Source organism: Numenius arquata, chromosome 9, assembly GCF_964106895.1.
Source record: "Numenius arquata chromosome 9, bNumArq3.hap1.1, whole genome shotgun sequence".
Taxonomy (NCBI): domain Eukaryota; kingdom Metazoa; phylum Chordata; class Aves; order Charadriiformes; family Scolopacidae; genus Numenius; species Numenius arquata.
The window spans coordinates 29,550,737-29,577,379 of record NC_133584.1 but is presented as its reverse complement, the minus strand read 5'-3'; the positions used below and the strand labels follow the sequence as shown (position 1 = coordinate 29,577,379).

The following is a 26,643-nucleotide window of genomic DNA, read 5'->3' as shown; positions in this document are numbered from 1 at the left end:
GGTTGGAAAGTGGGGGATGCTAGGGGGAGCCTTTCCCCCCCAGGCTTGCGGTGCCCGGCTGGCCGCGGAGGGATGCTTTCCGAAAAGCAGCAAAGCCGCGGAGTGACGGGGATGGGCAGCTCTGCTCGCACGGTGCCTTTAAGAGCAGGGAGCGGTGTTTTGGTGCCGCCTAAAAATAGTGTGTCCCTCCCCGTCTCGGCTGGATCCCGTGTCGCGCCGTGGTGTCCCTCCCCAGTGCCGGGAACACGGCGGGCTGGCCGGAGGGCTGCAGACCCCAGGTGAGAGCGGGAGGGAGCGAGCGAGCGAGCTGGAGCGGGACTCAGCCAAGCCCCATAACAACTGCCACCCTTCCAACCCCCCACCCCACAAAAAAAACCGTAGGTGGCAGCCCCGGCAGGGTAGCTCGGAGTGTGGGGAGGAGAAATCACAGCCACCGGTGGAGGTGGGAGTGGGGGGTTCCAGGGAGCACTTCTGCCCCTGCTTCTGCCCGTAAATCAGGCGCTGGGAAGGCGCGGGGGTGGGTGAGGGGGTGGGAGTGCCAGGGGTGGGGGGCAAGTAAAGAGAGGGAGATGTCATCGCCTTTTCCTGGCAGGGACACCCTCACCACACTCCACTTGGGCTTTGTCTGCCGGCAAGGCCCCACGGCCTCCCTAGCACCATGGTGAGAAACATGGATGACTTTGACTTCTGCCTGCCTTCACATGCCCAGGGCGTGCTGGAGGGGCTGCAGAGGCTGCGTGCCAACCCCAAACTGGCGGATGTGACGCTGGTGGCGGGCAGTCAGGAGTTCCCCTGCCACCGTGGCGTGCTGGCTCTCTGCAGCCACTACTTCCATGCCATGTTCTCTGGCGACTTTGCTGAGAGCATTGCGGCGCGGGTGGAGCTGAAGGAGGTGGACCCCAGTGCACTGGAGATGCTGCTCGACTTTGCTTACACGGGAAAGGTCACCATCAACCAGGGCAACGTGGAGGGACTGATGCGGACCTCCAGCCAGCTCCACTTCCCCACTATCCAGAAGGTCTGCAGCCGCTACCTCCGGCAGCAGATGGATGCCACCAACTGCCTAGGTATCTGCGAGTTCGGTGAGAGCCATGGCTGTCCTGAGGTCTCCTCCAAGGCCTGGTCTTTCTTGCAGGAGAACTTTGAAGCTGTCTCTCAGCAGGAGGAGTTCCTCCAGCTCTCCAAGGAGAGGCTGGCCATCTACCTTTCCAATGACCAGCTGCAGGTACAGGAGGAGCAGAGCCTGGCTGAGGCTGTGCTGCGCTGGGTACGCCATGACCCGGGACCCCGAGCCCAGTTCCTGCCCGAGCTGCTGGAGCTAGCCCACCTGGTCTCACTGCCTGACCAGTACCTGCAGAACCTGCTTTCCACCGAGCCCCTCGTACGTGACTCAGATGCCAGCAAGGCCCTCGTTGCCCAATCCCGTGCCACGGTGGGTACCGCTTGCCTAGCTCCCGAGCCAGGAAGGAGGCTCAGTTCAGAGCCTGACGGTCCTGCCCCGGCCTCTCTGTCAGGGACAGAGCAATGCTGGTGCCTGGAAGAACCCCCCGACCCTACCTCAGAAGCTGGAGGAGGTGCTGGTGGTGGTTGGCGGCCGTGTGCTGGAGGAGAGCGAGGATGAGGACGGAGGACTGGAGATGCCAGCCGCCCCCAGGAACTTTGCCTTCTACAACCCCAAAAGCAGTAAGTGCCCACAGCAGGGATGGGGCAAGCGTGCACATCTCTTGCATGTTAATTAGCCTTCCATCTACCCCAGAGCCACCTCTTGCCAAACACCCTGCTGGTGTCAGGAGGGGCACTGGGGAGGAGAGGAGGGAAGAGTGTAACAGGCTTAAAAGATCATTGCTGGCTGGAGGTGGTCATCACTTGGCTCTGGTGGGTTTCAGGGCGATGGATGGCTCTGCCTGACTTTCCTGATTACAACAAATGGGGCTTTTCCCTGGTGTCTCTGAACAACGATGTGTACGTCACAGGTAGGTGCTAGGGCTGCTGGTGCAAGGTGCGGGTCCCCAGGGACTGGGGATGGAGGATGGGGGACAAAGATGTGGGCACAGGGCACTGGTGTGGGGCCAGATGCTGCCCTCCTCTGTGAGCAAAGCCCTCTCCTTGCTGCACTCTTGGGTGGATCAGGCCACTGGTGAGAGATGCCCAGGGATGGCTGCATTCGGAGGGGGTGGCCCACCTGACTTGTCCCTCTCCAGGCGGCTCCCGGGGGTCCCAGAACGACACGTGGTCAACAACCCAGGCCTGGCGCTTCTGCCTTAAGGATGGCACCTGGAAGCCTATCGCTTCCATGCTGAGAGCCCGGACAAATCACACCAGTGCTGTTCTCAATGGCGAGATCTACGTTATTGGGGGTAAGGCTGCGAAGCCTGCGCAGGTGCTGCTGGGGCAAGGGTACGTGAGTGCCCCAGAGCAGCAGGGTGGCTGCAGCATCCCCGCTGCCCTGCAGGGACAACAGTGGACATGGTGGAGGTGGAGTGCTATGACCCCTACAACAAGAGCTGGTGTGCCGTCAGCCCAGCCCTCAAGTATGTGAGCAATTTTGCGGCTGCCAGCTGCTTGGGCAAGCTCTACCTGGTGGGCTCCTGTGCCATCAAGTACAATGCTCTTACCCTGCAGTGCTACAATCCTGTCCAAGGTGAGAGATGGCCCTGCCACTGTGTCCCACCAATGCCTTCCCAGGGAGCAGGACCGAGGGGGACCCCTAGACAGGCAACATCCTGTGCCGCCAGGCACAGTCTCGTGGGATGTGACCAGTGCAGCCAGGGTCTGGTGACGGCTGCGGCACGGGGCCAGGAGCACAGCTGCTGGCAGCACGGACCTGAGCTGCAGACCTCCAGCACAGCCCAGAACCGCGATGCAGTGGAATGGGATCCCAGGGGCAGATGGGTGGGGGAGGCTGTCTGCCTCAGGGGGAAACTAAACCTCTGTGACAATGCCATCTCCTTGGGCAGCCCCTGTAAAGCCTGTGGTGGTCTCCTCCATTCCACACCACCACTACAAACAATATTCCCTCCACACTGTTTTATGTAAGGGCCTTGTCTGGGATGGGGACCCATTACCACCCTGCCTGGCTGCTCTGTCCCCTCCCTTTCAAACTCCCCCTTAAATAGCCATGGGCTTGGCAATGCTTTTTTCAGTCCCTGGCAGCTGCATCAAGAGCCAAGGGTGGGATGTGCTGCTCATGGCTGCTCCTTGCAGATCTGTGGAGTGTGATCACATCCCCCTTCATACCCAAGTACCTCTCGGCCCCGCGCTGTGCCACCCTGCATGGCCTAATCTACCTCATCGGGGACAACACCAAGAAGGTCCACGTGTACAACCCAGAGGCCAACATCTGGCAGAAGGTAGCGGGTTGTGGGGCCAGGCACAATCACCCTCCTGGGGAGGTGGAGCAGCTGTTCTCTCCCCACCAGCACCCCACAGTCATAACCTCACACCCTCCCTACCTGTTCATCCCTTAGCACTATTAACCCCTGTGGAGCTGGATGCCCCAATGCTTCCTTCCCTGCTCCCCCATCACATCCACAACCAGAAGCACAGCTTTTGCGCTGAGTTACTGATTTTAAGCAGTGTTCACACTGCAGAAACCCATAGGAACCCCACTTATTCCAGCATCACCTTCCCATAGTGTTTGCGGGGCTCCTTCCTGCGCAGCAAAATCTTGCCTGTCCACCCACCCCCGACCCCCTCCCAGGCTCCCCACAGCACCCCAAACCTTGCTCCCATATAAGCACAACATGAGGATGCTGCTAAAAGCAAGACATGACCCCAGGGGCCCCCAAACCTCACAGAGATGGTGGGGCATGGAGATGTGCTTGCTTGGTCAATGTCCTGGGGGGTGGGATGTGGTCCCTGCGCATCTCACCCTGACACTCACACAGGTACAGCTCCTGCACACACTCCATGAGAATGGTGGGATGGTACCGCTGGGTGACCGGCTCTTTGTCACTGGTGGCCACTGGAAGGGTATGGATGGGGACTACCGGGTGGAGATGGAAGTGTATGACTGCACCAAGGACCTCTGGACGCGGGAGGGTTCCCTACCCTGCCTCTGGCTCTTCCACAGTTCCTCCTCTATCTTCATGGACACCTCCAAGTGGACGGAGGCTTGCCAGGGTGACCATGGGTGGTAGGATGGCCCAAAGCATTGCCTGTCACCCTGTGCAGCTGCTCTCCCCCTCTCGCCTCTCTCCCTGCTGCTGGTTCAGCTCTGCAGAGAGGAAAATGGAAACACCTCTGCAAGGCTGGCTGGAGCATTGGGAGTGTGTGTGTGTGTCCCCCAAGGGAAAAGGCTTTTCCTTATAAACACGCTTTGGCTAACATTCACTTTTAGTTTGTTTTGTTTTTTTTTTTTTTAAGAACTGCCTTTTTCCCACTCCAAAACCCCAAAGCTTTTAGGGTGTTTTGAGGCCTCCCAAAGTGTGGCCCATACCACCGGAGACTGGCCTTGCTGCCTGATGGTTGTGGCCCCTTTCCCTATCATGTTGATATCCAGCATGGGGAAACACAAAGGGAACTGGGAAAATCTCTTTCCCAACACCCAAAGAAAGCTTTCTGGCACCTTGCTGGCCCACACTGAAGTGTCAGACCTGCTCCAGCACCCTGTGTAGCAGAATGACAGGAGATAAACCAGCTTTTGGATGCTTTGTCTCCTCAGGTGGCACAGTGGCCTGTGGCAGGGTGCTTCATCCTGGTTTCTCTCCCTGAGAAGTGACCTGAGGATCATGGTGAAGCGGCTAACACCTCAGTGGCTCCTGGTGCCAGGACAGAACCAGGCAGCGCCTCCTGTACCTCATTGCTGGTGGCAGAGGATGCCCTGGGACGGGTTGAACACAAGGCAACGCTTTCCTGACAGTCGGTCCTAGTATCAGGCTGGGACATCGTAGCTCTGCCAGGATCTGTTCTGTGTTAGGTTTTTTTATTATTTTTGAAGCATTAAACACACACTGAGGAGCTCTATAAGCGGTGGGGGGAAGATGCGCGGCTTAGGGGGGAGAGTGCCCCACACTTGCTCCCCACGGGCCACGCAGGGTTTTACACACGGGGGTCCCCGCGTCCCGCGGCAGCAGCCCTGTCCACGCCGGGACGCGGCAGAACCCCGGCAGCGGGGCGGGCCCCCGCCGCTCTCCCCAGCCCCGAGGCGGGGCCGGGGCTTAGGTCGCCCTCCCGGTAGCAGCGGCGGCGGCAGGATGTGGCTGCCGGAGCTGTGCTTTGCGCTCCTCTGCGCCGCCGCGGGGACCGGCTCCCCGGGGGCTGCCCGGGACCATCCTCTGGGAGCAGCCGCCCCCCAGGTGGGCGGCGTGGACCCCCGTCAGGCTTGGATGCTGCTGGCCGGGAACCCGAGGCGGGCGAGCGGCAGCCCGGCCCGGGGCAGGACAGGCACGGTCCGGGATGGGACGGGGGCTGGTACGGCACAGGCTGCATTGCAAGTCGGTGTGCCAGGCCCTGCCTCTGCTCCCCCCGGGGCCACCACCACGCTGGAAGAGCTGCTGAGGGAGTTGCAGCTCCTGCTGAAAGGTACCCATTGGCCTCGGGCAGTGCTGCAGGAAGCGGGAGGACTAAGGGGGACCCCAGGGCGGGAGCAGGGGACGGCAGGCATGAGGGACTGCAGGGCTGGGCAGGACAGCTGGGCACAGTCTCATCTTGGGGCCCGGAAAAACCAAGGCTCCTTCCTAAATTCAGGCCCTGGTTGGGGTTTTGGGTCAGGCATGGTGAAGGAGCAGGCAAAGACCCGCAAGAAGGCCTGGGAAGGGTGTGAGGAAGAGGAGGAATGCGGTGAAGATAACCCGCAGGCCTGGTCCCATCATCGTGTGGAAGCAGCCTTCCACTGCCAGACACGTGAAAACATCTCCATTGAGCGGAGAGCACGGCAGGAGCTGCAGCTTTACTACATTGTGAGTGTCCAGCCTGCCACCCCTTCTCGCCTGCAGCATCTGCCTGCCCATGGGGGCACCTGCCCTGGCACAGGGGCTCAGTCTCTAACCCAAGCCTTTCCCCATCCCCAGCCGGAGGGGGAGGGGATGTTTCACCGCGGCTCTGGGCTGAACCTGACCAGTGGGCAGTACACAGCTCCCATCACAGGGTACTACACCTTCACTGCCACGCTGCACATTGGTGAGCCCCTGGCACCCCCCAGGGCCCTGCCGAGGAGGTCCAGGATGGCTCTCACCCTTCCATCTGTCCCAGTGCGCAGAGAGCAGCGGAGGAAGGGGCAGCCATGCAGGGGGAAACGTCTTCGGGTGCTGATCTGCGTGCAATCCCGCTGCCAGCGCAACAGGTACAGCAGGGCAAAGTCAGGAGGGCAGAGGGACCCTGGGCCAGGGAGGGAGGAAGGAGTCCAGTGTCCCCAGGGGGAGGAAGGATACACTCTCCCCAGCACTCCCTCTTCTGCAGCAATCTGGAGACCGTGTCCCGGCTGGAGAGTGGCGGTGACTTTTTCACCATCTCTGTCACTGGAGTCCTTTACCTGCAGGTTAGTGGTGCCAGCTCTGCCGGGGACTGTGCTGGGCAGGAAGGTGTCTTCCATGGCCCCAGCTGGGGCTGGGCACCGAGTCTGCTTCTTAGCCCAGCGCCAAGCCCAAAGGATGCTCAGGGCTGAGGTCTGCTGTGACACTGCAGCACACACCACGGCTGGGCTGCCCTACCAATCTCTACCTTTTTCCCAGAAGGAAGTGGGGTGAGCAGCCCCTGCAGTGCTTCGCTGCTGCATGCAGGGGAGAGCTCTCTCTTTTGCTCTGCTAGGCTGTGCCGAGAAGAGGTGTCCTGGCCCTGTTAAGCCCTTTCTCCCTCCAGGTTGGACAGTACGCCTCTGTTTTCGTGGACAACACTGCAGACTCTCCCCTCACCGTTCAAAGCGGCTCCGATTTCAGTGCCGTTTTGCTGGGGGTGTGAAAAGGCAATGGGCACCAAACCACAAAAGCTGAACCTGGGCCAGGAGCAGCTGGACCCTTCCCTCTGCCACCCACTGTCACACTTCCCCTGCTAAGCACCAAGCCCAGGGAAGGTCTTTTGCTGCTGCAGGAGCTGCAGGCTGGTCCAATACTGTTCATGCTGCAGAACCATCTGAAGCTGGATGAAAGATCGGGGAGGAAAGGTTGATGATAATAATAATAAAGGAGCCTGGCAAGGAGCTACAGGAGTTTACTTTTATCTGAAGGCTAGGGCTAGAAGTTTGACTTTGAAAATGCTGCTGACAATGATGGCAGCTGGCTACTTTCTCTGTGGGGCTCAGCTCTCACCATGCCCAGCACCTGTGCCTGGGATGAAGCCCCACGCCTCCATTTTCGCTCTGAGCAGATTTCACTGCCCGGCTTCTCAGCAGCCCAAAACAGATTATTTGCATCGCTTTAGCTTCCCTGCACTCTACTAGCAGTGAATTTTTGCTGGCAGAAGCCAACGTCCTTCACTGATAATCTTCAAAGCAGAGCAGTGTCCTGATAATGCCACACATTCAGTTAAAGCAAATTCCTGGCCTGTGGCTTTCCATGCCAGGCACTCCCTGCCTGTGGGCAGCCCTTGCTTGGGCTCCAATAACCACCTGAGCTGAGGATGGGCGCAGGGCTACGTGCCTGAGCAAGGGCTGCCAGAGAGGTACCCAGCCAAGCTGGGTGTAGGGCAAGGCACTGCATGTTTCATTTCTTAGTAGAATGTAGCACTGGGCAAGCTGTACCAGAAGCCCTGCAAGATAGCCCAAACGGCACCCAGCCCCACCTTCCCCGAGGGATCCGCGCACATAGGCAGTGGGGAGACTCCTCCTCATGCTAGACCTTGCTTATGAGGGCTTTCCTGGCCCTGCCTAGCCTTCTCCACAGGTAGCATCTCAAGGAGAAGAGAAGACTGAGGGGGGATCTGATCAACGCCTATAAATACTTAAAGAGTGGGTGTCAGAAGTACGGGGCCGGTCTTTTTTCAGTGGTGCCCAGGGACAGGACAAGAGGAAATGGGCACAAACTTGAACACAGGAAGTTCCATCTGAACATGAGGAGGAACTTCTTTCCTTTGGGGGTGGCAGAGCCCTGGAAGAGGCTGCCCAGAGAGGTGGTGGAGTCTCCATCGCTCGAGACATTCAAAACTGACCCGGACACATTCCTGTGGGACCTGCTCTGGGTGGCCCTGCTCTGGCAGGGGGTTGGACTAGATAATCTCCAGAGGCCCCTTCCAACCCTTCTGTGAGCCTGGTGAAGTAGCTGTTGCTGCAGCTCTTTGTGTGTGGATCCAGGGAGGAAGCACCTCTGTCTGTGCAGTTTTAATGCTGACTTCTTCCCCAGGGCAAAGAGAACTTGTCTCTGAAAGGAAAGATGTGCTTTTCCCCCAGTTCAATGAGTGAGCAGCAGAGGCCTCTGCAGCTCCTGCCAAGCTGAGGAGCTCGGCCCCAGCAGCATCGCCCAGTTACCACGCGTGACCCTGAGCAAGGCAGTATTTCTCAGATCAGCCACCTTCCCTTCCTACTAAACACACCTGAGAAGAGACAAGAGGACTCACTGTTGGAAAGCAGGGCTGGCCAGGCTGGCAAGCTGTCCTCTACAAGCAAGATATAAAGAGCCCAGTGCACTTGAACACAAAATTGAAAGAGTTGCTTAAGTTGGAGCTACTAGGGGGCTAATTTAGGTGTTGGGGGGGCTAGAAGCTCAGTTAGCCCCAAGAGAGAGGAGCTCCATATACAGCATTTCCCCATGGGCCAGCCTGGGGTGGTGGTCTCAGAGCTCCCTACAGCAGCAGGATGCTGCTGAGCAATGAGGCAGGGAGAGTTTATTTTCAGGAAACCTTTTGTAGACCCCACCCTACCAGGAAATACACGCAGTTTTTTTGACTTCCACTACTTACTGGGGGTTGAACTTGCCTTTCTAACTGGCTGGCTACTGACAAGCATAGCGAAACCTGCTCCAGAGTGCTTACTTCTTTCCTCTTTGCCCCAAAAAATAGGCAATACAATCCATTTTATAGAAGTCATTAACTGGACCATAACACTGTGTATTATGTTGGAGTTGTGCTTTCAGTACTCTTTCTAAAGGGAAGGAAAGAAGAGTTGTAAGAGGAGGGAGGGGGAGAGGAGACGGTTAGAGAAGGACAAGCTGATACTTCTCTCACCAGCACCTCCTGGAAGGGAGCACCAGCGAGATGGGTGCTTGGCTCAGCTCCCGCAGCACAGCACACAGCTCTCCCCAGTGCAAGAGCTGCGAAAAGCAGAGAGGCAAGAAGGGAGGGCGAGTTGCCCTTCTGAGATCTGCTGTCAGGGTTTCTTTTGCCACAGACTGAATAAACTCTGTGCTACTCCACTTTGGCTCTCCAAATTTGGCTTTCAAGAGCAGTGGCAGCACATGCTGCTAATATGGGCAATTCCCTCTCAGCTCATCCTGCGGTGCAACCTTACATCAGAGTACGCAGGAATGGCTGGGAAAAGAACAAGCAGGCAGAGGTAAGCACTACCCAAAATATGTGTGCCAGAGGCCTGCCTCCTTCCTCAGTGTTCTGCAGATGTGGAGAGTTAGTGCGAGCTAGGCTGAGTCAGCTTAATTGTCAGCATAAGCCTTATGAACTTCAGCTGACTTCTGCTGTAGCAGAAATAGATGAAAGACAGTCAAGCCACCTGTCCCAAACAAGAGGACAGCTTTTGCATGCTTGAGAAAAACAAGACAGCCCTGTAGCTGGGGCCATGTCCCAAAGCTCCAGGAAACACAGAGAGCAGAAGAGAGCCTGCGAAGCATCATAACCCTGCACAGGACTACGCACAAAGTGGCAGGCACCACTCCACCAACCTGCCCAACCTCTCTCTGGGTCTGCACCATTTCTCATGCAGAGTAAAGATGTTCTGCAAGAAACAACTGCACAGACCCACTGCTCATCTCCCTCACTGTACCCTCTCACCCAGGGAAGGTTTGCAATCTGGAATTTAAGTGCTTCGGTAGCCCAGTCCATTTAGCTTTCACACTGTCATTTGATCTTAAGCCGTATTTTCTCTTGAAAACAGCACACCGACTCTCTGCAGCAACAGCTGGTAGAGGAATGGGGACGGGATGAGATACCAGATACTTAATAGCAACAAGTACCTAAAACCCGAGATGCCTGCTCCTCAGATAGCACACAGACAAGCACACAGCCTTGCCCTTATCTCAGCTGCCTGGCAGGTCCATTAGGTGAAAACACTTTCCCAATAAACATCAAAAGCAAAATTCAGCCACTTTTGCCGTATCAAATATTTTTTTCTCTCTACAACTCCCTGAAAGGAGGGTGTAGCAAGGAGGGGGGTGCTCTCTTCTTCCAAGTAACAAGCAATAGGACAAAAGGAAATGGCCTCAAGTTGCACCAGGGGAGGTTTAGGATGGATATTAGGAAAAATTTCTTCACAAGATGTGTTATTGAACATCGGAACAGACTGCCCAGGCCAGTGGTGGAATCGTCATCCCTGGAGGTATTTAAAAGACAGGTAGACGTGGTGCAGAGGGACATGGTTTAGTGGTGCTTTGGGCAGTGTTTGGTTAATGGTTGGACTTGATGATCTGAAAGGTCCCTTCCAACATAGATGATTCTATGATTCTAAAAACTGGGATAAAACCCCCATGTTTTCTGCAAGCAGAGGGAAGGTACAAACACCGCCTGCAGAGCAGCAGTGTATCACTCAGCTGCATGCAACCTCACAACCCAACTTCAGAACCAAAAGATTTTCTTCCCAGCACAGAGGATAGCTCATACCACATCCCAAGCCAGTGGCCTGAGGTAATGTACAGTCTGTACAGTACAGCCTGACGGGGAGCTCCCACTGAGTCCTAAGAGCTCAGGATTCTCCCAGGGCCTCATACAAAGCCCAGAGAAATGAACAGCAGAACTGCACCATTTGGAACAGCTGGAACAGCTGGCAGAGTTCATGCCCACAGATGCCTGCTCTTGCTAGCACCTCTGCCATACGGATTTATTTGGTTTGCCAAGACATTCACAGGGGAATTGACAGGACAAGAGATTTCTGCATAGGCTGGTCCACTGTGGCAGCCACTTAGAAAACACTGCTAGCCAAGCAAGCTAAAACTATTAGAAAAAACCAAAACTTTATTTACACTGAAGAGCATCCAGCAGGACCCTCCCTCCCCAAGTCACACATGCACACACACTGACTTCTCCCTTCCCTTACATCCGCCACAAGCCGGGGGTCCTGCTGCTGCACCTCATCTCTCAGTGCTCTATCCGGACCACCATGACCGTGACATTGTCCGCCGACCCTCGCTGTACTGCCTTGTTGGCCAGTCTGTTACATGCAGCTTCATATCGAGCATCTGCTTCTAGCTTTCCTTCTCTCATCTGGATGTTCTTATCCTGTTGGGACGAGGAAAGATGACGCTGATTGCTCCTAGAAAAGCACGTAGGTGCAAGCACATGGTAATTTCCAAGCATGGGGAACAAAACAAGTAAGGATGACCTCAGATACAAGGGAGTATACCCTGGCAGAATTACATTTCTGCAAGCTAGATTTTTGTGTCCCCTGTACTGACAAACTCAACCCCAAAACTGTCTTCTCACCTCCAGGCAGGACACGATGAAGTTCACAGCTTCTTCTGGTGTAAAGACTTTAAAGAGGCCATCACAGGCTATCAGAATGAACCTGGAAATCAAGGAGAGACAAGTTCCAAGGCTGAATCTTTGACTCCCCAGCCACAGCAAAATCCCTCCAAGCTATTTTATGAGTACCCACACTCCAATCCAAAGGGAAGATGCCATAAAGCTCATCTGAAAATCCCCCGGAAGCACCAGAAGTCCTCTACCTACCACTCATGGAGCTGAGGCAATCGAAAGTACAGGCAAAAGAGCCAGGCAAACAAGGCAAGACCTAGATTGGGACATCCTGGCAGTCCTACTGACACTGCACCACAAGGAAACCCCATATACCACACCCTGCTGGAAAGCTCCATTATTTCTCCAGGAACTGCTCCCTTGAGTTCTTTTCATTCACATGTGAATGTAGCTAATGCAAGGAAATACAGAAATACAGCCAGCTTAATACCTTATGTGCATTCCTTTAAATACTTTACATTTCCATGCTCCTGAGGTATGCAATAACTTAAATAGAAATATTGAAAAGAAAAGTGAGCAGCTTAACCCAGCAAGAGGCATAACTGTGTTTGGAAAACTCTGCCACAAGGTATTGCTGCAGGTGGTTGAGGGGTTACAAAGCCCAAGGCAAGGAGAGCTGCCTCCTAGCTCCCCATCAGAGGATGGGAGAGACAGCGTGCTGTGCGCTCCCTGCTCGCACAGGGGATTTTATTAACCAAAAGCTCTAACCGGAGTCACTGAACAAGGAAAACTACAACCATCCCGCAGAGATGGCCAGCCTGCCAGAGCAGCACATGTCTCTGAAGACATCATTTCAAAGCCTGATGGCTCAGAATTATCTTTAGAAATATTTCAGTGGATCATTTGATATGGATCCCAGAAAAAGCAGCAGTACTGAGTTACATTCTCACCTCAGAGAGCCTTCAGGGCCATACTAACATGAAAGCTTACAGCAATTTGTCATTGCCAATCACATGTTAGAAAAGTATCTTAAATCTTCAAATATCAGAGCTGAATGCAATGGTACTTGTGGGCACCACAGCTGCTAGAAACAACTCTTGAGCAGGATAGGGATCAGGGATTTCAAGCCAACTGCTTGAACGCTGGCGTGTGAATTTATTCAGAGTATGAAGGAAGTCTAAGGCTTGTGGATGTTATCACTGCTGTGAGGCCAGTTTCTCCAACAGGAGCTCTCACAGTATCTTGGCATAGTAAGGCAGCAGCATTATCCCACTATACCAAGATGTCAGCAGTAAAAGCATCCTGTAATTCTGGATGATCAGTCTGAAGTGCCTCGGCCCTAACAGCAGAGCATACAGGGTCATGCAGCTTATGCTACTTCTGTTGAGAAAAGCTAGGAAGCAGCCAACACCCTTGCACATGGGCACACTTTACCTGTCATTGTGTGTGAGTTGGCAGCGTTTGATATCTGGCACGGAGATAACACCACAGCGTTTGTACTGGCCATCCCCAATGGAGCGGGAAACCTCCAGCACTCCTAGGACTCTTCCATCCCTGCACCAGGGAAGAAAACATTGAGACCCCTCACCATACGTGCGTATCTCCCTGCACTGCCCGATAGGGACGCTCTTTATGGTGCATTCAGCTGCCTCATACAAATTTCAACCCACTTCCCCAGCAAGTTTGAATCTTCCCTTCAAAGTCTCCTTCCCCTTCTGCATGTTTGTGTGAAGCTTTGGGAAACAAGAGGAGAGGGACAGGAAGAAATGAATCCAGGAAAATTCAAGGCTGTTTTGCATCTCCGTGCCCTAACTCAAGTCCTGCTTAGCCTAGCAACCAGGGAAGTAAGAGTTACATGCTAAGATGAACTCATGGAGGCGGAGGTTTGAATTCACAGATTATTTTTTGGCAAGGTATCTAGCAAACTGTATTTCATGGAAGTACAAAGTGGCAGCAGGCAAGACCAGGTCTGAGCCAGCAGCCCCTCCTATGCTCTGCTTATCAGGATACCAGTCCCTATAGACTGGCTCAATTTGGGGCAGTTTCAAGGAGTGAGAAGCATGGCCCTTTCTTCTGATTACTTGGTCTTTACTAACCACTGATCGCAGCAACCAGTTCTCAGAAACCCGAGTTACAATCCTCCTTAGGAAGCAGTTCTGTTTGCTAAACTTCTCTGCATTAACTGAGTGCTGGCCCAACAGAAGCAGCTTCCCACACTCTACCTTTTCAACAATCAAGCATCTTCTCCCCCAAAAGGCTCTTTTGTGCACTGTGGAAAGACAAAAGCTCATTCATCTCATAGTCCAACCAGTCCCACTTGAGAGAAAAGCAAGAAGCGAGGCACATCGTAGAGAAGAGATCTGATCATAGGATCATACAATGGGTTGGGTTGGAAGGGACCTTAAAGATGATCTAGTTCCAACCCCCTGCCCTGGGTAGGGATGCCTCCCACCAGACCAGGTTGCTCAAAGCCCCATCCAACCCGGCCTTGAACCCCTCCAGGGATGGGGCAGCCACAACTTCTCTGGGCAACCTGTGAGGGTCTCACCAACCTCACAGGAAAGAATTTTTTCCTGAGATCTCATCTAAATCTCCCTTCTTTCAGTGTAAAACCATTTGCCCTCATCCTATCACCCCACTCCCTGAAAAAGTCCCTCCCCATCTTCCTGTAGGCCTCCTTTAAGTACTGAAAGGCTTCTCCAGGCTGAACAACCCCAACTCTCTCAGCCTGTCTTCATATGAGAGGTGCTCCAACCCTCTGATCATCTTCATGGCCCTCCTTTGGAAAGGGAAGGTGGTACAAGCTTGCAAAGCAAAACGATGGCAATTGGTTACATTACATTTATAGCAATCAACAGCCACAACGTTAGTGCAGTGAAGATCAACTATTCTGTGCAGAGCTGCTGAAGAGGAAAGAAGTGAAGATGAAGGAGTATCTGACTTTGGAGGCTAAAGCAGTGCCACCCACGGCATGCGGTCCTCCTGCTATTTTCAATCTCAGAGCAAGTGCTGCTGCCACTGATCTCCCAATCTCCCAATCAGAAACACTCCCAGTTTCCCAGTACTTAATTAGTTTTCAACTACTTCTTGTACCTTAATTAATTTAGATTTCTGCTCTACCCACAGATGTAAAGAAATAATTTTCTGACTGTGGAGCAGGCCATTCAAACTTGAAAAAACAGACTTTGTCTTTTGAAAAATGTGCAAATAAAAAGCTCACCACAGAAACTAACTTGCTTTACCCTGAAAGCCAGAGGAGCAGCAACACGCTCACAGACTTTGTGACTTATCTCATGGGTCCACAATATTGAACTACCAGCAGTGGGAGAGGCTCCCAGGCAGCCAGGGAGACGCTCCCCCAGTTCTGAAAACAGATAACACAGTGGCCCATCTTTTTCCTGTGTGCAAAGATAGATCAGTACTAAGCATAAGAAGCCGCATGTGCTCTCCAGAGATAAAGGGAACAAGGCCTTCCAGACATGGCAGTGTGACAGAACTGAGCCCACCCCTCCCCACCCTGGGGGGCATTCTGCCTCCAGAGGCACTAAGATATTTCACCTGCACTGAGTCCTCTCTTGTGAGGATGCCATTAAATCAAGAAACAGCCTTCAAAGAAAGGAGAGAACCTAGCCAGGAAAATCAGACAGCTGCTGTGTTTAGCATCAGCAGCCCAAACAGCCACGCACACCTATGTGCACAGGATCATTAAGATAATCTTGCTCTGGATCCAGTAACCTCCCTCCTACTGCAGACCACCTCAGCGCATCAGCTAACCCCAAGGGGAGCAACACCAACTGACATTGAGGGCTTCTTGTGCCCTCTCAAACCACCCCCCATCTTATAGGACAAGGAGGGAAAGGTGATGCTGCAAGCAAGGAATTGAATTCTGCTCAATGCCAGTGTGCAGCAAGTGGTAACTTCTTAAATAATTAAGTCCAGCTCGGCAGGTCAAGCTTAAGCACGTCCATGCTTGCATCACACTGTCAGGCTTTCGCATGGGTTCCTGCCTTTGCAGCACAGCAAGCCCCCATTCTAAGCCCCTGAGAAAACAGCCCCCATCAACCAACTCAATCCCTAGACATCTCAGGCACCACTATGCCTCCAAAGGCAGCAACAGGTTCTCTCCAGGCCCTCACTAGCACGAACACTGGCCTCAGGAAACTCCAGAAACTCAGTGCTCAGGCCCAAAGTTGGGCCAGGGTTTAGATTCGCTCACTCACACCCTTTAGGCACTTACCTGACATTTCCCCCTGCTTTCTGTATCCGCATACGCTCCTCATATTGGGTGGGGTTGTGCTCCTTACTGAGGCTTAAGGCTGCATGTTTCTGACTCTCTTCATTATAACGACACAGAATCGCCTGTGCTGACAAAAGACCCTCATGAGTAAACAACAAAACTACAGCAAGAAGAACTTGTTGAGAGAGACCTGCAAGTTGTACTGAATGGGGCTACATCCGGCTGGTGATAGGTCACCAGCAATGTCCCTCAGGGCTCAGTTCTAGAGAGAGTGCTATTTAATATTGTTGTCAGTGATCTGGATGCAGGAGCTGAATGCCCCATTAGCAGTTCTGCTCACGATACCAAACTGGGAGGTGCTGTGGACTGTCTTGAGGGACAAGAGGCCTTGCAGAGGGATCTGGATAGATTGGAGCATCGGGCAGTCACCAATGGCATGAAATTTAAGAAGTCCAAGTGCCGATTCTGCACCTGGGACAGAGTAACTCTGGGCACAACTATAAACGGGGAGAGGAGTGGCTGGAGAGCAGCTCTGCAGAAGGGGGCCTGGGGTGCTGGCTGGCAGCAGGCTCTGTAGAAGCCAGCAGGGCTGGCTGGTTTGCCCCAGGAGGGGCAAACTGCACCCTGGGGGGCATCAAGCACAGCACAACTGGCCGGTCCAGAGAAGGAATCGTCCTGCTGTGCTCAGCGCTGGTGCAGCCTCACCTTGAGCACTGTGTGCAGCTCTGGGCCCTACCATTCCAGAAGGATGTGAAGGTCCTTGAATGCATCCAGAGGAGGGCAACAAAGCTGGTGAAGGGCAGGAGGGCATGTCCTGTGAGGAGCGGCTGGGGACTTTGGGTTTGTCTAGCTTGGAGAAAAGGAGGCTGAGAGGTGACCTCATTGATCCCTACAGCTTCCTGAGGAACGGACACGGAGAGAGAGGTGCTGATCTCCTCTCCCTGGGATTCAGTGACAGGACATGTGGCAATGGTTAAAAGCTGTTCCAGTGGAGGTTCAGATGGACATTAGGAAGCATTTCTTTACCAAGAGGGTGGTCAGACACTGGAACAGGTTTCCTAGAGAGGGGTCAATGCCCCAAGCCTGTCAGTGTTAAAGAGGCATTTGGCATTAATAATATGCTTTAACTTTTGGTCAGCCCCAAATTGGACTAGGTGATCACTGTAGGTCCCTTCCAACTGAAATACTCTTTTCTGTTCTAGATACCATGAGATATTTAGCACCACCCAGAGAAAGCTACCACACACAGTTGTTTTACACCATGGGAGACAACACAGAAGTACCCTGCACCAACTCAAACCAAGATGCTTTGTAGGAGCAGTTGGGGAGCTCGTGGCAACTGGGACATACCACACAACCACCTCGCTCTTCAGGGTGAATAAATTTCTTGGAGGAATCAAGATGCCAGCAATGGGCTTCTCCGTTCTGCTTACCCGGCTGTCCCCAAGGTTGGCTATGTAGAGAACATTGTCAACAGCTAGGACACAAGTAGCTGTGGAGCCATCCTTCCATGCTGGCTTCCTGAAGGGAGTAAAAATGAGATTACCAAGGGGGAAAACAATGTTTAAGAAGTTAGTCACAGAGTTCCCCTGGGGACTCAAGGAAACATCATGTGCTTACACAGCAGTCAGCTAGCACAAGCCCCCAGCAGCTGCCTGCAAGCAGCTAGGGAAACTGTTGGTGGTATATAGCAAGCTGGACAAGGAGAGAGGAGATGCACAGAGTACCACCATCTAAATGCACGGCCAATGTCCAATGTTCAAATGCTGCCAGCCATGCTCCCCATGTCAACCCTTCCTCACACTCAGTTCCCAGGAAAGCTCATCTTTGGCTGGAACAGGCTGTCTCAATGACTGCCCAGAAGCTTTAGCATCATGAACAAACAAGCACCCTAAACTCCTCCTTGGAAGGCTCCTTCTTTGCAACAAAAGGAAGGCGCAGCCAGGACTGCAGCAGTGTTGCCTTCCTTTTCGCTTCCATTTCTCTTCCTTTTTTCACAGGACCCCTGCCTGCCCACCCGCCTCAGTCCTCACCCCACACCTCAGCAGCAACACCATTCGTTCAGTCACTCTCCTGATATTTCACTTGCTGTAGTTAAGCTCCTATCTCAGGAGCTCTAGGTAAAATGAGAAGCCTTTCTTAGATTACAGCTGCCAGACTAGTCCTCCCTGCAATGAAGCCCAGCTATGATGCCACTCTTTACTCAAATTAGCTTTGGGAGACAGATTTCTAGACATATTTCATCTAGTTTTTCCTAACTTTAAAGGTGCAGCTGAATGAAGATCATTCATTTCATCATCAATACAAAGGATCTCTAGCAATAGTTGTAACACCTTTGTCATAAGTCATGTTTCCTGACCAAACAGAGACTAGTTTGGGAATGACACTATTGTGACAGACTCAAGGAAGCTTTTTCCTTTTGCCAGGTCAAACTTGTTAATCTGTTTAGGCTTAAGAGAGTGAGCCAGTCTGCAATTTACTTAAAATTGAAAGTTTGCAGGGAATCTCAGAATCAGATGCATCAACAGTCCCTGCATCTGGGTAAGAGGTGTCACCATGAAAGCAGAAAAAAAAAACCAGCCCCAAACGTGTAAAGGGCTAGTAACAAACTGACTGTACTTTCAATGCAAACTGCATCTTCCCTAGTCCAACACAGTTGGTGTGTCAGTTGAGCAGAGACTGAGAGAAGGTATGGATACTTGCATGCAAAACCCAGCTGAGAGGCAGGCTGGCTTTTATCCCACAGAAAGTAGTTGCCGGGCTTTTCAGCTTTGTTTTAAAAGAAACTGTTAGAAACAAGCTTAAGATGAGAGACTTTCTTCATCAACGCCTCCATTTTCAAAAGAGGTCAAGAAAGCAAGACTTAAACTTATATCGGGAGAGTTAAGTCTTTCAGCACTGGGCATTAAAAATGACCTCGGCAAGCACATACTCACTAACAGGAACACAGCTCTAAAGAAAGCTGCACACAGCAGCCTGCAAAGTACTGCTCTACAGATACCCTCCTGCCACACTTTGATGCTGTCAATATAGAGATCCCATCTCAGGCAGTATGGGATAAGTCACTTCAGCAACATGGTCAGTCTTTAAAAAGAAAACAAACAAGATGCACTGGTAAGGACAGAGGTGTGTTCTTGGTCATGTTCTTGTTCCTTCCTTTACTATGAACTTAGTTTTTTAGTTTAAGGGGTCCTACAGGCTGGTCACCCCAGAGTAAGGCCAGAACACGCTGTGATCTAGCTCTAGCAGGCACTCAGCTGGCAGAGTTACAGCCTGGCACAGCTGAGCTCTATGGGATTTCACCAAAGCATAGACACAACTCAAGGTTTCCTCTGACCTGCTCAGAACTAAGGCATGTGAGATGCAAGCTAAGAAATACAAATGCATGAGAAGCATTTACACTTACTGGCTGGATGCCTGCTTTAGAAACTCTTCATCTGTGTGTTTGAAGGTGTCCAAAAGGCATCTCTTCACAGTTTTCTCCACGCTGACTACCTCACCTGTCATATAGGGAAAACAGCAACTAAGCTCCAACTAAAACATATCATCCCTCCCTTCATTCATCCAACATTCCATCAGGCAGTGAACCTCTCAGATCCTGTGCAGAGCAGCTAGGGCACATCCTGGCCTCATGCTACTAAAAATCTGCACGGTAGCATGTATGGAGACTTTATGGCAATACCCCTCTCCCCCATAGGAGTGTTTTCCTCTTGAAGTGGCGCTGCCAAAGCTGGTAACAGCACATCTCACACTTCCTTAGTGGTTCACAATTAGCTACTGTACCCTTGTCCCAAAAAGGATTCCAGCCCTCTTTCCCGGGAGACAGCAGAGTCTCACAAGCCCACTGGGAATAAGGGATAGGAACTGTAGAACTGCCCAAACAAATCAGTTTCTCTATCGACTGCCATCACGTCAAGGCAGAAAAGGCGATGGTTGTCCTACAGCCATTATTCCACTCCTCTCACCTTTAGGAAATTTCTTAATCAGGTTTTGGTGCAGATTCTGTGCTGCAAATTTCGAGGCTCGGACTCCCCCATGGCCATCAAAAACAGCGAAGTATGAGACACGTGTGCTGTGAGGGAACAAAGAGTAGCAGAAAGGGGCTGACAAAGGCTGTTAGCCAGAGGGTGGGATCAAGTACATTTGTCCCATAGCACCCTGCCCTGTGTTGGCCAGACTTGAATAAACACTGCACTCCAAGGCACAATCAAAGGTAGCAAGTCTCTTAAGCTCACACACTCAAGCATTTACACAACTTATATGTGCAAGCACTGAGCTGAGAACTTTATTGTAATTTTCCGTCCCTCAAGAAAATAAAGGGCAGAAGAGAGTTTATAGATCACAACTTGCCATAAAAGCAGCTAAACATTTCACCTCAAGGGCACTGCAACACCCCAGCACTACACAGACATTAGTCTAACCAATCCTATAGTTCTTTACATGCCTAAACTTGTTAAAACCATGCCACAGACAAGAAACTCAAATCCCTCAGCACACGAAACTCTTGGGACAATATTACTTCAAAAGCTAAATCCAGTATCAGGATGATGCTTGAGAGCGTTTGTTTAAATACACACACTCTCCCTACACACTTATATGTCTTAATTTGCTAATACATTTAAGCTTTTCAAATGAGAGTTCTGACATCTATTTTCCCTTCTTCAAGTGTTATCCATTTCCACAGTTAGGGTTTTACACACTGGTAATGGCTGACAGCCAGCTGAACATGAGCCAGCAGTGTGGCCAAGGCCAACCCTAGCCTGTGTCAGGAATGGTGTGGCCAGCAGGACTGGAGCAGGACTGGTGAGGTCCCACCTCGAGGGTTGTGTCCAGTTTTGGGCCCCTTACCAAAAAAAGACATTGAGGGGCTGGAGTATGTCCACAGAAGGGCAACGGAGCTGGTGATGGGTCTGGAGCACAAGTCTTGTGAGGAGTGGCTGAGGGAGCTGGGGGTGTTCAGCCTGGAGAAAAGGAGGCTGAAGGGAGACTTTCTCACTCTCTACAACTCCCTGAAAGGAGGGTGTAGCCAGGGGGGGTCAGTCTCTTCTCCCAAGGAACAGGCAATAGGACAAGAGGAAATGGCCTCAAGTTGTGCCAGGGGAGGTTTAGATTGGATATTAGGAAAAATATCTTCACTGAAAGCTTACCAAGCATTGGAACAGGCTGCCCAGGGATGTGGTGGAGTCACCATCCCTGGAGGTATTTAAAATCTGTGTAGATGTAGTGCCGAGGGACATGGTTTAGTGGTAACTTGGCAGTGCTAAGGTTAATGGTTGGACTCAATCTCTTCCAACCAAAACGATTCTATGATTCTAAAATCCCCAAGACAAGGCCTGATTACTTATAATTAAACTGAGGGTCTTGAAACATTCATGCTTGCATTTGGGTAACAGAGGCTCAATATCCAGTTATTGGGCTCTCACAATCCTTGTGAAGTCAGTGACTGAATCCACTGAGCATCACTCTAAGGGAGATATTTGTATATAAATTAGTCCTGTGATTTGCCCAGGAACACAGCTAGTGATACAACCCAAGTCTCCCAATAACTAGCCCAAACCACACACCACAGTGCAGGCGTAGTTAAGAGCATCAGCTGCTCAAAACAAAAAGGATCATATCACGGGCTTAGGTGAAGCAAGCTGGAGCTCCTTCACCCCCACAATGGCTGCTATCCACAGCTTTATTCTGGCAGTTGGGGCCCACTTACATTTGGGAGGGCAGAGGCTGGCATTCCTCGGTGATATCGTTTAAGATGACATGTGCATCCTGCATGTCTTCTCTTTCACCTTTCCTCTCTGCCACATAACCCTTCAATCCAAGAATGCCCACTGACCCTAAAGGGGAACAAAGCAGACACACTCAAACTCCTTTGTCTCCTCTGGCTAAAAACCAGTAAACCAGCAACCACTTTTCAGTTTCAGAACCCTATCCTGGCACTGCAGTGAAGTACAGCCCTTGTCCTGCAACAACACATCTGTCACTTTCCACTGAACGGGATATATTTATTTTGTAATGTGGATTGTTACAGTAAGTGCCCCCAAGGCCAGCAGCTATAAAAGCTGCTTGTCCCCATTTTGGCAGGCAGCCGTAGCCAAGCAGGACTGCTGGGCACAGGACAGGGCTCTTACCAAAAAGGGGTCGGGGGGCAGGGGAAGTGGGCAGCACCGGACCTGCAAATTAAACAAAGCATAGTTTTAAAGAAAGTACTAAGGACAAGAAATCAGGGGCTGCTGTTTCCAGAACACGTCCTTTCCTTTGTACCCCTGAACACATCTTACTCGAAAAGCTGCACATAACATGCGAACACCTGCACTGAAGTCAAACGTCCTATATGTAACAGCAACTCTCTCTATCTTTCTTTCTTAGCAGCCATCCAGGAGACAGATTTGTTGATGTAGCAAAAGAAACTGATGTAGCTTTAGCCTTCCAGAGGTTTCAAAACCAATCCCTCTCTTGGCAGCACAGGAACTTATCCTGCAAATGCTGAGATGCTTGCTGCTCAGCTTCTACCACTTCAGCAGGGCTGGTAAGAAGGCCTGGGAAAGGGAGGCAGAGAGCGCCAGGGAGCTCAAGGGGCTTCCACAGATCACTGCAGCAGCTTGCTCCCTACCAAACGCTGAAAACGCAAGTGGACTGAAGAACCAAAGCTTAGCTTTGATCTGGACTCACTCAGCCCAACATCAAAAGTACAAATCGAGTACATTTGTTTTCAAACTGTCTGAAAACCTTTACAAACTTTCTTTTCCACAAGTTCTTCCCTGCCATTCTTTTCTTCCTCCTCCACGGACTTTCTCTTCTCCCCTTTCCCATGGCTCCCTGCCGATGAGATGTGCTCAGTAGCACTGGAAGCTGAAAGAAAGCAAAAAATGCAGGTGAGTGAAGTCTTCCAGCTCTGTTTTACTTGCATAAATTCAGCAGGAAGTCTTTTTTTACCAAAGCATTCTGATGAGCACAGGCTTGCAGTGTCACACAGTACTAAGTGACCAGAGTTATTACTGAACAAAACATACTAACTGATCACAAACACGCACACACAACCTCACTCACAACCTCACTCAGCATGTACAACCCACTGCACACATTGCTGTCTGACCCAGTGATCGCCCATTTGATCACTTTATGTTACATGACCCTACCTCAGTTGTGTTTGACTGGCAGGCTGTTGATTCTCCGCACCAACCCACAGTTTGTTTCTTAGCTACCAGCCTTTTTTGCAGTTAACTGCTCAGGAAGTTAATGTTTCAGGTTGGAACACTACCAGTTATTATTGTTATTAATATTATTTTTGTCTACAAATTGTGCCCCAAACAATGCAAAGTATATTTTATTACTCTGAATGTGCATATTCGTTAGAGGTTTCAGAAAACAGGGTACAAACTAAAGCTAGCAAGCAAAATGATTCCCATGACATCAGAACCCAAGCCTTTTTCTTCTGGAGATTTATTCTCATATGGTACAGTGAATCTCACCTCCTCCCAGGTACTAGTAAACACCTGGGTGCATGCAGAAAGCCTTGCCTGACCAGAAGTCTGGTTTTGAAGACATTTACAGCTAAGAACAAGAAGGCAGTCTGTGCCCACAGCAGAAAAGCAACAGAAGCCAAGTGGCAGCACCGGGCCAGTGCTACCCTCACTCTTAGCGAGCACACTAAGCAAAGTGGGCTTTTCACTCCCAAAGCTGGAAGCTTTCAGGCACAATGGGGTTCCCCAAAAGATATATGAAGAGTGTACTTCTGGGAACAGACCTAAGTTTACTTTTAAGGAGTCGGAATCCCCATTTAAACAACTGGGGCACAAACAGATCGCCACCACCTGTGTCACCTGACCCAGACACCAGCCTAACTTACTGTGCATCCAACAGAACATGCTACATCAATGGGTCTTCCTGAGAAGGGCAGGTCAGTGTAGGCTTGGTGAGCTGACACAGCTTCTTACCTGTGTCACCCCTGATGGTTGGTGGAAGATCATCAAAGAGTAAAGAGCCTCCTTTTCCTGGAGCACAAGAAAAAGATAAGTAAATACCTTTGTCTCTTTGAGGGAATAATGCTCTGTGTACAGCTTTCCTGAGGTGTGGGAATTATAAAATGCCAATTTACCAAAGCAAGACAATTTTCAACTTCTGTTAGTAGATGGGGGGGGGGCAAACTGAGGCCTTACATTTGTTTCGGGTAATATTTACATGGAACATATCATGGAATATATGTGGAACATATGTAACAATTTGGTTATCAAAAAAAAAAAAAAAACCTCAAGAAGAAGAACGCAGCTGCTCTGTGCAGCAGTGCTGAAAACCCAACTGTCTTTATCCTGTCTAACAAAGAAAAAGGTTTACACAAGTTTAATCTCAAGAGCTGCTGATGCAGAAACCACGGGAAGCCAAACTAAAGGCAGGAACGAAGCACCCATACCTGAGTCAGCACTACTGGCTGGTGGGAGATCATCAAAGAGCGGAGGTCCTCTCTGGGCTTCCTTCCCTGTAAGACACCAAGGTAGAGTCAGCATCTGCTGCAGGCGCTGAGGGGTTGGTATCTGGAAGGATTGCCCCCAGCTTAGCACAGGTGGGGTAACCAAGAACCTTGGCTACCTTTCTTCCATCTCTAATTTAGGTAGCTCCTACATGACCAAACAAACCACATGCCCGGTGATGATGTGAACATCTGGAAAACAGCTTTCCCCCCACTACCCAGGAATCCACTCAACTTGTGTTAACGTCTTGATTGGGCGGCTGAGAGGTGTTATAGGATGTGAGGGGCCCAGAAAGCACCAAATTGTTTCAAGTAACACCATTACAGCTCTCCACAGACCCACGATGTGGAGCAGCACAGAGAGGGGGAAAAGCTCCAGCATAGCCTAACCCACCTGGATGACACTCTGCACAGGAACGAGTCTCAGAGAAAAAGAAAACTCCCCCCAAAACCTCAAACCCTGCAATTTCTCCAGCGGTTTTTAAGCCACCTCCTACTGCAGTCGCCCCCTCGTACCCCCGCTACCCCGGGGCGCTCCCGAACGCCACCCCGGAGGGGCTCGCTGCCCACGGCCGGGCTAAAGCAGAAGGCCCGGCGGGGCCCGGGGCCCGGCGCCGGTCGCCGCCGGCCCCGCGGCCTGTCAGGGCCTGTTGAGGTGAAGCCCCGCCCCAGGGCCGCGCGGAGGCAGGGCAGGACGGGCGGTTAGGCGCCCGCTCAGGGGTGGCGGCCCCCTTACCCGCCGCCGAAGAGCCGGGCTCCGGAAGGTCCCCGAACAGATCCATCCCGCCGCCGCTGAGGCAGCTCCCACCTGCCTAGGCACCGCTCCACTCCACCTCCCCCCGGGCTGCCAATCTGCCCGCCGGGTCAATCGGCGGCCGCGGAGGGGCCGGAAGCAGGGAGGCGGGAGCGGAAGGCCACCCTTGGCCCCGCCCCGCGAGGCGCCCGTCAATCCCCCTCCCCGCCGAGGGGCAGCGCGACGCTTCCTCCGCCAGTCGGAAGGCGGGGCCGCCCTGCCAATCTGTCCTATTGCCTCGCGCTTTGCTCCGCCAGGCTGACCAATCCCGCGGCTGGGGGCGAGACGGGGAGAGGGCGCGGCGTCCCCTGGCGGCGGTGGGGCGGTGCGGCCCGGCGGTCCCGCTGCCGCGCAGCCCGGGGCCGGTGCCCGGTGCGGCCTACCCGGTGCGCCCCACAGACCCCTGGCCCGCCACTGCGGCCTCCCCGCTGCCGGTCTGGAGGCGCCCGCCCTGCCCGCCCGCCCCAGGAAGGAGAGCTCGGTGGCGCAGGGGGTGTTTGCGTTAAATGCCACATTTATTTCGGAACCGAACAAGCCTCATGTGCGCGCGGACGGCTGGGACCCGAGGCGCCAACCCCCGGGCACTGGGCAGGGAGGGCCCGGGGGTGCTGCCATCGCCAGCAGGGACCAGAGGGCGTGAAAGGTGGCCTCTGCAGGCCCCCAGCCGCCCTGATGCTGCTGGCCCACCCTCCACGCCACCATCCCCCTGTGACATTTCCCTCCTGATGGAGCTCACAGTCATGCCTAAACCTTGTGTTTGCAATCCTTGTCCCAGGGGGCTGTGGTGGGAGAGGGGATGGGTGGGCAGGGACCGGACTGGGGGATTTTGTGGTGCTGGCGAGAGGAGAGCTGGTAAGACAGCAAGCGTTGCCTGTGAGCCAGGGATGTCCCGCTGCAAGCATCCAGCGAGCAGCCATATCTCCCTTGGCCCTGAGGGTGGCGGTCACCAGCCGAGCTGGCTGCTCTGCAGGTTTGCTGGCCTCAGGCATGCTTCAGCTCTGGCTGGAGGATGCCCATCCCACAGCCGCCCCTCGCCTGTGGCACAGGCAGTGTTGCCTGGCCCTGGCCCGTGAGCCTGTGTCTGGTCCCTGACAGACACGGGTCCTGTCTCCACCAGAAGCTGCCTCTGCCCTGGAAGAGCCTCCCATCTTCCCTAGGGCACCCACCTCTAGCCCCTTACGTTGACATTTTGGATGGTAGCAACTAGTCCTCGCACAGGAGCCAGGATGTTGCAGCCTGGGGCCCTGCTTCACCCCGGCCACAGCTCTGCCCCTCCATGCCCCCGGACGGGCACCTCTCCCTCCATGAAGGGCACAAGTCAGCCTCCAGGTCTCTAAAATGGATCACAGGGGGGACAAAACCCCAGCTTGATGGTGAACTTGTCCTGGGCGGGCAAGCTGCCGTCTGCCCAGGGAGCAGGGCTGGGAGGAGCAGCTCTGCTGTGGCTTCAGGCTGGAGCGACAGGGTGAGACACCCAAGGAGCTGCAGCGAGGCTGGGCAGAACGGACAGGGGCTCAGGAAGGATCCTCAAACCGTTTCCCTAAGCTAAAACCCAAGCTGAAAAGTGCCTAACATGCAGCAAGGGGGGGGTTCCTGCAAGCCTCTGCCCACCTGCTATGTCCCTACCTGTCCGTGCCCCCACGA

At 52.8% G+C, this 26,643-nt stretch overlaps 3 protein-coding genes across 5 annotated transcripts; 2 read left to right on the top strand and 1 right to left on the bottom strand.

The window, feature by feature from the left end:
* Positions 1 to 216: 216 nt before the first annotated feature.
* Positions 217 to 4,966, top strand: KLHL30 (kelch like family member 30). Of its 2 annotated transcripts, XM_074153400.1 has the most exons (8): positions 217 to 278; positions 593 to 1,432; positions 1,515 to 1,683; positions 1,887 to 1,973; positions 2,202 to 2,357; positions 2,453 to 2,641; positions 3,205 to 3,350; positions 3,888 to 4,966. In XM_074153400.1, the coding sequence occupies exons 2-8, from the start codon at positions 659 to 661 to the stop codon at positions 4,137 to 4,139; spliced, it is 1,773 nt and encodes a 590-aa protein (XP_074009501.1). In that variant the 5' UTR covers positions 217 to 278; positions 593 to 658; the 3' UTR covers positions 4,140 to 4,966. The 2 variants fall into 2 exon arrangements, with proteins under 2 accessions (XP_074009501.1, XP_074009502.1); XM_074153401.1 differs by lacking the exon at positions 217 to 278 and having other exon boundaries at positions 659 to 1,432; positions 1,542 to 1,683.
* Positions 4,967 to 5,195: 229 nt separating this feature from the next.
* ERFE (erythroferrone) lies at positions 5,196 to 7,133 on the top strand. The gene is made up of 6 exons (XM_074153933.1): positions 5,196 to 5,523; positions 5,713 to 5,900; positions 6,012 to 6,120; positions 6,193 to 6,283; positions 6,400 to 6,478; positions 6,799 to 7,133. The coding sequence occupies exons 1-6, from the start codon at positions 5,196 to 5,198 to the stop codon at positions 6,895 to 6,897; spliced, it is 894 nt and encodes a 297-aa protein (XP_074010034.1). The 3' UTR covers positions 6,898 to 7,133.
* A 3,706-nt stretch (positions 7,134 to 10,839) lies between these two features.
* Positions 10,840 to 25,044, bottom strand: ILKAP (ILK associated serine/threonine phosphatase). 2 transcript variants are annotated; one of them, XM_074153398.1, is made up of 12 exons: positions 24,943 to 25,044; positions 24,150 to 24,215; positions 23,677 to 23,733; positions 22,469 to 22,591; positions 21,450 to 21,576; positions 19,708 to 19,814; positions 19,149 to 19,242; positions 17,176 to 17,263; positions 15,743 to 15,864; positions 12,940 to 13,059; positions 11,515 to 11,596; positions 10,840 to 11,310 (listed from the first exon to the last, which is right to left on the bottom strand). In XM_074153398.1, the coding sequence occupies exons 1-12, from the start codon at positions 24,986 to 24,988 to the stop codon at positions 11,170 to 11,172; spliced, it is 1,173 nt and encodes a 390-aa protein (XP_074009499.1). In that variant the 5' UTR covers positions 24,989 to 25,044; the 3' UTR covers positions 10,840 to 11,169. The 2 variants fall into 2 exon arrangements, with proteins under 2 accessions (XP_074009499.1, XP_074009500.1); XM_074153399.1 differs by having other exon boundaries at positions 11,031 to 11,344.
* Between the last annotated feature and the right edge of the window lie 1,599 nt (positions 25,045 to 26,643).

Bases quoted from the DNA above. Each gene is read 5' to 3' on its own strand.
- KLHL30 (XM_074153400.1), top strand. From the start codon at position 659: ATGGTGAGAAACATGGATGACTTTGACTTCTGCCTGCCTTCACATGCC. The intron at 1,433-1,514 runs GTGGGTACCGCT...CCTCTCTGTCAG, and splicing joins TTGCCCAATCCCGTGCCACG to GGACAGAGCAATGCTGGTGC. The intron at 3,351-3,887 runs GTAGCGGGTTGT...ACACTCACACAG, and splicing joins AGGCCAACATCTGGCAGAAG to GTACAGCTCCTGCACACACT.
- ERFE (XM_074153933.1), top strand. From the start codon at position 5,196: ATGTGGCTGCCGGAGCTGTGCTTTGCGCTCCTCTGCGCCGCCGCGGGG. The intron at 5,524-5,712 runs GTACCCATTGGC...GTTTTGGGTCAG, and splicing joins GTTGCAGCTCCTGCTGAAAG to GCATGGTGAAGGAGCAGGCA. The intron at 5,901-6,011 runs GTGAGTGTCCAG...CCCCATCCCCAG, and splicing joins AGCTGCAGCTTTACTACATT to CCGGAGGGGGAGGGGATGTT.
- ILKAP (XM_074153398.1), bottom strand. From the start codon at position 24,988: ATGGATCTGTTCGGGGACCTTCCGGAGCCCGGCTCTTCGGCGGCGG. The intron at 19,815-21,449 runs GTAAGTGGGCCC...GTTCCCTCACAG, and splicing joins CAGCCTCTGCCCTCCCAAAT to CACACGTGTCTCATACTTCG. The intron at 19,243-19,707 runs GTGAGAGGAGTG...CCTATATGACAG, and splicing joins GATTAAGAAATTTCCTAAAG to GTGAGGTAGTCAGCGTGGAG.